The 12021-nt window shown below is 48.7% G+C and overlaps 1 protein-coding gene across 1 annotated transcript in view; it reads right to left on the reverse strand.

The window, feature by feature from the left end:
• AGBL1 (AGBL carboxypeptidase 1) overlaps nt 1-12021 on the reverse strand; it is a 732367-nt gene that overhangs the window by 391469 nt on the left and 328877 nt on the right. Inside the window, 1 exon segment of the mRNA XM_084816379.1 lies at nt 7554-7685. Within this exon segment, the coding sequence (XP_084672505.1) occupies nt 7554-7685 (132 nt within the window).

A 12021-nucleotide genomic window follows, 5' to 3' on the forward strand; every position in this document is an offset into this window, starting at 1 on the left:
CATGAGCCTAGAAGGCTTTTAAAAGGGGTGGCTAGACAAATTTGTAGAGCAGATATGGGGCACTTGTGGCCCTCAAAAAGTTGTAGGACTACATCTCCTGTCAACTTTGACCATTGCCCATGCTATCTGGGGCTGATGCGAGTTGTAGTCCAACAACATCTGGAGGGCCACAGGTAGGGATGGCCATCTTTTGAAAATATGGCCCTTCAGGGACCCAACGGATCCCAGCTGCCCACCTGGCCTAGCTGAGCCACGGGCTTTTACTGAAATCTGTAGGCTGTTTCTGGGGGGTCGGGTCAATAGAAATTTGCCCAAATTGTGCATGTAACTTGTGCAATTTGCACAAATGGCAGCACGAATTATACAAGTTACTCAAATTACGGCTGCAAATTGTGCAAATTATGCAGATTGTGCCTGCAACCTGTGCTAATTTCTATTGACAGAAAAAAAAAAAAAACCTGGTAAATTCATGACCTGGCCCAACTCGATGCAGATCAAGTTGGGCCAGCTTGCCAAAGTCCAGGGGTACCAAGCTGACAGAAGCTCAGTGAGCTTCACACACACCCCAGATGGATTCCTCCAACAACTCTAGCCACAGGTCCCCCCACCCCCAGATAGGCTCTTGGTCTTGTCCAACAGGCCTCTTTATATGCTCTTCAACCCATATATAAAGAAACAGACATTCAAGTGTCTCTGATCCAATCAAAAAGAAAAACACTAGCATTCAGGGCAGCCTGTCTCAACCTTTTTTGGATCAGTGGGCCAATGTGGAATTTTGAGAGAATCTCATGGCACTTTCACAAAATGATTACCATGGGGAAGGGGGGCTTGCCCATTCATAAAGGAGCTACTATGGTGAGCATGGCCAGCTTCCAGAAGGCAAACTGGTGAGACAAAAAGAAAAGTAACATAACGACATAAGAATGTAAGAAGAGCCATGTTGGATCAGACATCTAGATAGCATTACATTATTACATACCGGTAAGTACAAGCTGGGTTTCGAAGAGGCAAAGGAACTAGAGATCAAATCGCCAACTTCCGATGGATCATGGAGAAAGCAAGAGAATTCCAGAAAAATGTCTATTTCTGCTTCATTGACTATGCTAAAGCCTTTGATTGTGTGGATCACAACAAATTGTGGCAAATTCATAAAGAGATGGGAGTACCAGACCACCTTACCTGTCTCCTGAGAAACCTGTATGAGGGTCAAGAAGCAACAGTAAGAACCGGACATGGAACAACCAATTGGTTCAAAATTGGGAAAGGAGTACGACAAGGCTGCATATTGTCGCCCTGCTTATTTAATTAATATGCAGAGTACATCATGAGAAACGCCGGGTTGGATGAATCACAGGTCGGAATTAAGATTGCCAGGAGAATTATCAACAACCTCAGATATGCAGACGATACCACCCTAATGGCAGAAAGCGAAGAGGATCTAAAGAGCCTTTTGTTGAGGGTGAAAGAGGAGAGTGCAAAAGCTGGTTTGAAACTCAACATTAAAAAAACTAAAATCATGGCATCTGGCCCCATCACTTCCTGGCATATATAAGGGGAAGAAATGGAAGCAGTGACAGAATTTATTTTCTTGGGCTCCAAGATCACCACAGACAGTGACGGTAGCCATGAAATTAAAAGACACTTGCTCCTTGGGAGGAAAGTTATGGCAAACTTAGACAGCATAGTAAGAAGCAGAGACATCACCTTGCTGACAAAGGTCCGTATAATCAATAGGGATGGCGAAGAATTTCTCCCCGAAACTTCGGGGGGCCGAGCGCCAACGTGTTCGGCCCCCCGAACAAGTTTCAGGGAGAAATCCTCTGCACCCCCACCCCACCCCCCGCACCCTCCCTCCGGGATGGGACTTACCTTCACCGAATGTCCCTCCCGGCGGCGGGTCCGGCCGGCAGTTCGGCGGCTGTTCGAGCGGGGCAGGAGCGGCAGCCGGTCTTTTGACCGGCTGCCGCCGCCGCCATTGCAATCAAAGAAAAAAAAACGCCCCCGTGATAGGCTACGGGAGGATTAACGTAGCCTATCACAGCTAGATTTGCAAAGTCAGCCGTGATAGGCTACGTGAATCGTCACGTAGCCTATCACGGGTGACTTAAAAAAAAAAAGCGCGTACGCTAATGGCGGCCCCCATAGGGAGCTGCCATTCCCCTTCCTTATTTGGTCGCTGTAGTCTACGTAAAGATTTACGTAGACTACAGCAACCAAATAAGGAACGCGAATGGCGGCTCCCTATGGGGGCCACCATTAGCGTACGTGCTTTTTTTTTTTTTTAAGTCACCCGTGATAGGCTACGTGATGATTAACATAGCCTATCACGGCTGGCTTTGCAGATCTAGCCGTGATAGGCTACGTTAATCGTCACGAAGCCTATCATGGGGGCGTTTAAAAAAAAAACAAACTTTCGAGTTCACAGCTGGGCGAGGCGAGAAGCCTCCTCCTCGGCCTGAATTTCGGCTGGGGCAAGGCGGGAAGCCTCCCCCCGGCCTGAATTTCAGCCGGGGCGAGGCAGGAAGCCTCCCCCCCAGCCTGAACTTCGCGGGGGGAGCAGCGAAGCGCTTCCCCCCCACCGCGAACAAGCTTCGGCGAAAGGTAAGTGACTTTCGTCCACCCCTAATAATCAAAGCTATGGTTTTCCCAGTTGTAATGTTTGGCTGTGAGAGCTGGACTATAAGGAAGGCTGAGCGCAGAAGCATTGATGCTTTCGAACTATGGTGCTGGAGAAGACTCTTACGAGTCCCCTGGACTGCAAGGAGGTCAAATCAGTCAGTCCTAAAGGAAATCAACCCTGAGTGCTCATTGGAAGGATAGATAGTGAAGCTGAAGCTCAAATATTTTGGCCACCCAATGTGAAGAGAAAACTCTCTGGAAAAGACCCTGATGCTGGGAAAGACTGAAGGCAAAAGGAGAAGGGGACGGCAGAGGATGAGATGGCTAGATAGCATCACCGATGCAATGAATATGGACTTGAGCACGCTCCAGGAGAGAGCGCAGGACAGGAAGGCCTGGCGTGCTATGGTCCATGGGGTCAGGAAGAGTCGGACACGACTTAACGACTGAACAACAATAATACTGTCTAATAGGAAAAGCTCTCTGGGCAGTTCGCAACAACTTGTATTCCCCTTTTCTTGCAAGATAATCAGGGTGGCCAACATGGGTTTTTATCTCACACTATCCAACCCTGTGAAAAAGGTTAAAACTGAGAGGGGACTCAGGGTAGGGGTCCCTAGTCCATTGTCACCAAGTGAGTTACAGGGCTGAGTGATGTTTTGACCTTGGGTCTCTCTGATCCCAGTGTAACAGTAGACTGCTAGATGTTAGGGATGTACGAAAGTCACTTTCCTGGTCTTGCAGCTTGCTTCGCGGTGGGGGGGAGGCGCTTCGCTTCTCCCCCCGAAGTTCAGGCAGGGGGGAGAGGCTTCCCGCCTTGCCCGGCTGAAATTCAGGCCGGGGGGGAGGCTTCCCGCCTCGCATGGCCGAAATTCAGGCCGGGGAGAAGCGCCCCGTCTCCCCGGCCGCGAACTTCAAAAGAAAAGTAAAAGAAAAGCCCCATGATAGGCTACGTAACGATTTATGTAGCCTATCACAGCTAGATCTGCAAAGTCAGCCGTGATAGGCTACGTTAATCATCATGTAGCCTATCACGGGTGACTTAAAAAAAAAAGCGCGTACGCAAATGGCGGCCCCCATAGGGAGCCGCCATTTGCGTTCCTTGTTTGGTCCCTGTAGTCTACGTAAAGATTTACATAGACTACAGCAAAAATAAGGGCAACGCTATTTGCGTTGCCCTTATTTTCGCCGTAGTCTGCGTAAATCTTTACGTAGACTACAGGGACCAAATAAGGAACGCGAATGGCGGCTCCCTATGGGGGCCGCCATTAGCGTACACGCTTTTTTTTTTTAAGTCACCCGTGATAGGCTACGTGACGATCAACGTAGCCTATCATGGCTGACTTTGCAAATCTAGCCTTGATAGGCTACGTTAATCGTTATGTAGCCTATCACAGGGGCGTGTTTTTTTTTTACTTTTCTTGTAATGGCGGCGGCGGCCGCCGGTCGAAAGACCGGCGGCCGCCCCCACCCCTGACGAAGACCTGCCGAACCGCCGCCAGGACCCGTCACCGGGAGTGACATTCGTGAAAGGTAAGTCCCATCTGGGGGGGGCGGGGGGGTGGAGAATTTCTCCCTGAACAACCTTCGGAGGACCGAATGCATTGGCACTCGGCCCCCCGAAGTTTCAGGGAGAAATTCTCCCCCATCCCTACTAGATGTCAGAAATGATTCTGAGCATGTGGAAATACTTAGCAGCTCAGATTCAGAATGGGAACAGCCAGAACTGGGGGAGGTTTCCTCCCTAGTGAGCTCAGATATGGATAGGCGTGCTTCTCAGGAACTTGGCTCACAGATGGCTCCACCTGAAGGCCCCCCTTTTCCTCCCCCATGAGAACCCAGGTCTTGGGGAAGGAGGAGAGTGTGGGATGTGACCTGAAGGATTCTAGAGTAGGGATGTATGAAAGTCACTTACTTTTTCGAAGGGTGACATTTGCAGTGGGAGGGAGACACTCCATCCCTCCCCCAGAAATTCTGTCCAGCCGGCTCCGCTCCACAGTGGTTCCGCGGAGCCACTGGCCAGGGCTGCCTGCAGCCGGACATCCGGCCACTGGGCAGCCTGCAAGGACGCAAATGGCGGTGGCCATAGCTGCCACCATTTGCGTCCCTGTATTTTGCCGTGATAGGCTACGTAAATATTTAAGTAGCCTATCACGGCAAAAACAAACAAAAAGTGGACACAAATGGCAGCGGCTACGATGGCCACCATTTGCATCCCTTTTTTTTTTTTTGCCATGATAGGCTACGTAAATACTTACGTAGCCTATCACGGCCTCCGCAGGGATGCAAATGGTGTCCCTGCGTTAGCCGTGATAGGCTACGTAATTATTTACGTAGCCTATCACGGCTATAATGAGGAAGCAAATGGTGGCCGCAGATGCAGCCGCCATTCGCAAGTCAGCATGGACGGCAGCAGGTAAGTGCTCCATTTTGCACACCTTTTATGGGGGGGGGCTTTGTTCTGCCATGGATTTCGGGGGGCCGAATGCACTGGCATTCGGCCTCACTGAGATCTGTGGCGGAATTCTCTGACATCTCTATTCTACAGTCCGGCACAGAGCGAAACGGGAAAAGTTGGTGAAGCTCATACGTTCCACCCAGTTGGCTATGTGTGATAGCCTACATAGGAGGGCACAAATGTAAAAGAGAGGCACCCCCCCCCCAAGTTATTCAGGCTGGCAAGTTCTTGTGCAAACTGCTGGCAACGTCTCTGATTCCCACTTGGCTCCTCTATTGATATTCATAATTGTGTGGAGTAGCTGTTTTCCTTTGTGGCCTGAAGTCTCCAAGGATTTGCATTTGTAAAGAACCCAGTAGGTAACTAATAAAGTAGTGATCCTGAAGCCTGGTATCCTGGAGTGTGTGACTGCGAAGGAGGAGAACCAAGGAACCTGACACTAGACTGCATCAGCTCTTCAGTGCATATGGTTTACCAGGCTGAACTGAGCAACAAGATCCTATAAGTATTGGTGGCAACAAAATGTTGCAGCATATCCTCACATCCTAATAGTAAGGATGTATGAAACACTTACCTTATTCCATGCCGGGGCATCCGTGGTGCGGGGGAGGTGCTCCGTCCCTCTCCCTGGAATCCTCCCTGGCTGGTGGCAGCCGTCGTAGTGGCCACCATTTGCAACCTTGCAGGCAGCCGTGATAAGGCTATGTAAGTATTTACGTAGCCTATCATGGCAAAGAGCAGGGATGCAAATGGCGGCCACTATGCCATTAGTGCCCCTGCTCTTTGCCATGATAGGCTATGTAAATACTTATGTAGCCCATCACGGCTGCCTGCAAGGCCACAAATGGCAGCTGCTACGACAGCCGCCATTTGCGGCTGCAGCAGCCCAGCAGCAGCCAGCCAGGAGACCAGCCGGAGCCGCTGCTGCCATCACCGCTGCCAGTGCCGCCACCAGAGCCACCGGAGCTGCCGCCGGAGCCGCCGCCGCATCCACCCCAGGTAAGTTCCGTCCCAGGGAGATTCCGCTGGGGGCCAGGGTAGGGATGGTGGAGAATTCTGCCACGGATTTCAGTGAGACCGAATGCACTGGCATTCGGCCCCCCGAAATCCATGGCGGAATGGCCTGCCCCCCTGCCCCCCCGCAGATTCCCCCCAGGACAAAGCTTACCTAGGGTGGATGTTCCGGACGGCGGCAGCTCTGGTGGCGGCTCCGGTGGCTCCGGCTGGTCTTTCGACCGGCTCCCACGGCTGCCATTTGCATCCTGGTCTTTGTCATGATAGGCTATGTAAGTATTTATGTAGCCTATCACGGCAAGCCAAGCAAAAAAACAAACAGCGTATGCAAATGGCAGCGGCTATGGCGGCCGCCATTTGCGTTCCCTGTTTTTCGTTGTTTTAGCCTACATAAATATTTACGCAGGCTATTACGGTGAAAAAAAAGGGGAACACAAATAGCGTAGTGGCGCTATTTGCGTTCCCCTTTTTTTTGCTGCAATACCGTATGTAAATATTTACATAAGGTAAAACGGCAAAAAATAGGGAACGCAAATGGCAGCCGCCGTAGCCGCCGCCATTTGCGTACGGTGTTGTTGTTGTTTTTGCCCAGCTGTGATAGGCTATGTAAATACTTACATACCCTATCATGGCAGCCTGGCTGGATGCAAATGGCGGCCGCTACGGTGGCCACCATTTGCATCTACAGCAGCCTGTCCGCGGCCGGAAGTCCAGCTGCGGACGGCCCTGGCTGGCTGCTTCACAGAGCCACCGCGGAGCGCAGCCAGCTGGGCAGGATTCTGGGGGGGAGGACCAAATTGCCTCCCCCCCGTCAAGGATTCCGGGGGGAGGGATGGAGCGCCTTCCCCCCACCGCGAATCAATTCCGTGAAAAGATAAGTGACTTTCGTACATCCCTAGGCTGGGGGGCGGGAGGCCATTCCGCCACAGATTCCAGGGGGCCAGATTCTTTAAAATCCGGCCTCACTGGAGTCCGTGGCAGAATTCTCTGACATCCCTACCTAATAGGAATGCTCCTGTTCAGGGTTCCAGTCAGTTATTCAGTTATCCTACCCCCTACAGGATGCTATAAGTTGTAACGGATTCAAGCATGCCGTTTTATCTTACCGATTCACTTCATTTTCCCATTTTTCTTTCACAACTGACTCACAACACTCCATGGCTATTGGTCATGCTCAGTCCTCATAGGGCTGTTCTGTTTCTCCTTCTGAGGAGATATATATATATATATATATATATATATATATATATATTCATATGCTTCTGCAAACCTCAGTATTCCCCCCCAACATGCTAATACCTCCACCTTGTTTGTCAGTGGCCCATTTTGGTTCCATTTGCTAGCACTCACTACCTGAGTTTAGTATTAGAGCAAATGATTCAAAGTCTAAACCAGGGAGGACCAAGGTAATTTCATCTGGAGTTTCTGCGCAGAAGTGCCTGCTATAAAGAGCATGTCTTACCCTGTATCCGACATCCTCTGTGACAACAGTTGTGTCAACTGTGCATCCTGCTTGCCACAAGGTCTCTTTTATGCTGCATCCATACAGGAACACGTTCTTCCTCTGGGAATGGCCGTGGTAGTCGCAAAACACCTGGAGATGAGAGAAAAGGAGGCTGCTAAATGTTGTTGTCTCACAGGAGAGGGTTGCGCAGTTGCTAAGAAACTGCTACCTGCTGGCCAAGGGGAGAGCTGTGGAAAACACCAGAAATATACCCACTTGCCTAGTTGTTTGTGCTTGATACAGCATTACCTCTGGGCAATGGAAGCTAAAAGAGTTGATTCTGTTGAGAGCTGCTGATATGATATGCCACAAATGACTAGCAAAGGCGGACAGAGGTTAGGAAGAATGGTTCCATTTTCGACAGTTGATTCCAGCTGAAGGTGGGGCTCGGGCTAGTACCATGATTCCTTGGGATTTATATTATGGGATCCCGTGTCATTCTGGAGTGGGGGGTGGAGGGGAACACGATGGAGAACATTCAGAGAAAAGTAACTTTCTTTTTCCAGGGAATGAAAAAAGAGACATCTCAGCAATTTCCCCAGAAAAAAATGTCTTCTGAGAAATTTTGGCTCAGCTCTAATTTGTGGGACTGTCACTGAAGACAGTAGAGAAACTGCAATTTGTAGTCCAAAGTAGAGCTCCTAGATTGGCACATGGAACCAGAAGCATGATAATATTTAGGGATGGATGGACGCACTTCCGACTGGGTCACGCACCACTCACCGGAACCTCACTGGCCACCTGCCCCTGCTCACCATGTCAAGTGAGCTGCCCAGCAATCCATGGGCACTCAGCAAGCAGCGTGCATTCGCCAGCTCCCTTGCCAAGTAGTTAGTCATTTTGCATAAAAATGGTGGCTGGGCCTTCTTCATAAATAACCATGTATGCAAATAGTGACCGTAAAGGGACCATCTATGCAACATTACAGGCATAAATAGACCATTTAGGCTTGTAATGTTGCATCGATAGCCCTTTTACGGCCGCCATTTGCATACATGGTTATTTATGAAAAAGGCCAATCTGCCATTCTTATGCACAATGACAGCTCAGCAAGGGAGCGGTTGGCCATGTGCTTGCCCGACTCAGTGTGTATTGAATTGGGCAAGCGTGGGGGTCTGCGGAATGGTGTCCATGGGGGCTGAGCTGGCAAGAAACCTCCAGGCTTCAAGCCCCAACTAGATGTCCATGCCAACCTTAATCATATTACACTAGTGCTTCAACTGCTCTGGATCCTGGTCCATTTCCAGGCCCAATTCACAGTGCTGGTTTTGACTTTCAATCCTGTCATAATTTGGGACCTGGCTACTGAAGGATCACCTGTCTCCACATGTCATCAACATAGTTCCTTCACTGGGTTCACCCCCCCCCCATTCCATCAGAGGAGCAGTGGCTGGCTATCATGGAAAGGTCCTTCACAGTGGTGCCCCCATGCATGGAATATCCTCCCCAGAGAGGCTCAAAGGGAGCCAGCTCCTTTAATGTCATTTTGGTGCCAGGCGAGGAATTTAAAAAAAAATCCCGGCCTTAATCTAACAGATTAGATTAACATCTAAACTGTTAATCTATCTCTGCTGCTTGCTTTTATGCTACTTTCTTTAGATGCCCTACTTTTAGTATCGTGATTGCAAATTTTAATTGTGTTAATTGTCTTTTTTTTCTTTCTTTTTTATAAGCTGTCCTGGGAATAGGTTTGAAGGACAGGATAAAAATCCCTTCAATAAATTAATTACAAATAAACAGTAACCTGAGAGCTAGGGTAGCTCAATGGCTAAGGGCAAGAGCCTATGCATGTTAGACAGAAAAAAAAACATCCTACAACTGGCTGGGGAATGCTGGCAGTTGCAGGACTTTTTTTCTGTCTAAACATGCATAGGATTCTGCCCTAAGAGACTGAGCTATGAGTAAGGATAGAGGTCTACAAAATTATGCACGGTGTGGAGAATGTGGATAGGGAGACATTTCTCTTCCTCTCTCATAACACTAGAACCCAATGGGGTCATCCAGTGAAGCTGATTAATGGGAGATTCAGGACAGATAAACAGAAGGATTTCACACAGCTCAGAGTTAAACTATGGAATTCACTACCACGGGACGTAGTGATGGCCACCAATTTGGAAGGCTTTAAAAGGGGGTTGGACAAATTCCTAGAGGAAAAGGGCTATCAATGGCTACTAGTCTTGATGGCTATGTGCTACCTCCAGTACCAGAGGCAGTGAGCCTGTGTACATCCGTTGCTGGGGAACATGGGTGGGAGGGTGCTGTTGCACTCGTGTCTTGCTTGTGGCTTCCTGGTCGACAGCTGGCTGGCCACTGTGTGAACAGAAGGTTGGACTCTGGACTCTTGGTCTGATCCAGCATGGCTCTTCTTATGTTCTTATGATAGATGGATCAGTATGTTTCCAGACCATGTCACTTTTGCATGTGTTCATTCATAAATTTGTTCTCTCCTGCTTCTGCATATAACTCCACATGAAAATGTGCATTCAAATAAATTTTGGAACATATTTTCTCTCAGCATGTGCATCTCTGAACGTATTTGGCATAAACACATGCATTTTAAAATTTATTTTGATAAGTTTTTTGGACCCAAGAATGGCATTGCAAAATCTGGAGAAGGATGAAATCTGAAAGGACAGGATAGAAATCCCTTCAATAAATTAATTACAAATAAACAGTAACCTGAGAGCTAGGATAGCTCAATGGCTAAGGGCAAGAGCCTATGCATGTTAGACAGAAAGAAAGAAAAAACATCCTACAACTGGCTGGGGAATGCTGGCAGTTGCAGGACTTTTTTTCTGTCTAAACATGCATAGGATTCTGCCCTAAGAGACTGAGCTATGAGTAAGGATAGAGGTCTACATTCTGATCTGCACATTGGTGCAGGGCAAAGGTGTGGATCACGCCAGTTCATACTGAAATAAGCAAAGAATGGATTCCTCAAGCATCCCTTGCTATGAATTGGGAAGTGCCAAGTAGGGATGGGGGGGACCTGATTCTGGCAGAACTCCCTGTCTGCACCCATAAGCCCCACTCGCCAAGCCCCTGCCCCTGCTCACCCCCTGCCTGTGCTCGGCGAGCAGCCCGCACTCACCCCGGCGGCCTCATCGAGCTGTGTGGTCTCCATTTTTTGAAAAATAAAATGCATTCACAAAAACGTGCATAGTTGCGAATGTGCAAAAATGCACAGTTTTGCAAACACACATATTTTGCACATGCAAATCTGCTCATTTTTGCCATAGCCATTTTATTTCTCAAAAAATAACAACAGCGGAGCTTGACAAGGCCACATGGGTGAGCGCAGACTGCTTGCAGAGCGTGGGAGGGACTCCAGCACGGTCCAGGGACTGGTGAGCAGGGGAAGGGGCTGGGCAGGTTCCTAGAGAACCCAGATGGCAGTGGGTTCACATATCCCTAGTGCTGCTGAGTTTGAATGTTGCTTCCTACACAATCTAAGTGGCCTTCAGCAAACTACCCCAAATTCCATTAATTCCCCAATACGAGGATAAAGGTGTACCTGACTTACATCACTTACTTAACAGGGAAGGATTCATGAGACAATGTATGTGAAATGAATATAAGAGCTGGGCTGGATCCATAGCAGTATATTTAGTCTTGGCACTGCATTCCATCTCCAATAGAAGTCACCAAGGCTCCCACAGAGGGCATGAAGACAGTGGTATTCCTCCAGGATTACCCCTTCCAAAACTGGTATTTAGTAGTACTAGTGATACCCCCGGATTCCATAGCTACTTGGCTCATTGGTTGAAACCCATGTGTTCACAATGCTCACCTATGTAGCAAGCTCAGACCACTGCCTTACAAATTTGTTATTGATTTTTGAATAGATTGAATAGCGTGCACAGCCGGCATCTAAACCGTGGTATTTCGGTGCATGTGCTGGGTTAGTTGGTTTAACCCTGTTCTTTCAGGAGGAAATGTGATAATGTTACTTTAACCCTTTAGGAAAAGGTTGGCATTTGAACTCTTTCCACAAACCTATCCCATTTGATTACATGATTATGTAGTAGGGATGTCGTGGGTCACACCCATGACCCCCAGACTGTACCTCCTGAGATGCTGTCCTGGCTCCACCTCCTGCTCACGCCCGCTCGCCCCGCACTTGTGCCCTCCCGGACTCACTGCAATCAGTCCAGTGAGCATCTGCCATTTTCCCGCCTTTCTTGTGTGTGTAAAAAGGAAGTTTAAAAAATGTGCATATTTAAACAGGCACAGTTTGGAGGCAAGAAAGCTTAATGCGAGCAAAAATTGAGGTATAATGCCTCATATTTAAATATGCGCATTTTTTGTGATACATAGCGATTCATGATGTCATGACTAGGGATGTTGTAGGAATCCACAACAGAGCCAAATGAGTTTGGATTTTGATGAATCCAAACCGCGGATTCCACAGCAGACCATCTTACCT

Source organism: Heloderma suspectum, chromosome 11 (genome assembly GCF_057233095.1).
Source record: "Heloderma suspectum isolate Gila_16-S chromosome 11, 16-S_ref, whole genome shotgun sequence".
Lineage (NCBI taxonomy): Eukaryota > Metazoa > Chordata > Lepidosauria > Squamata > Helodermatidae > Heloderma > Heloderma suspectum.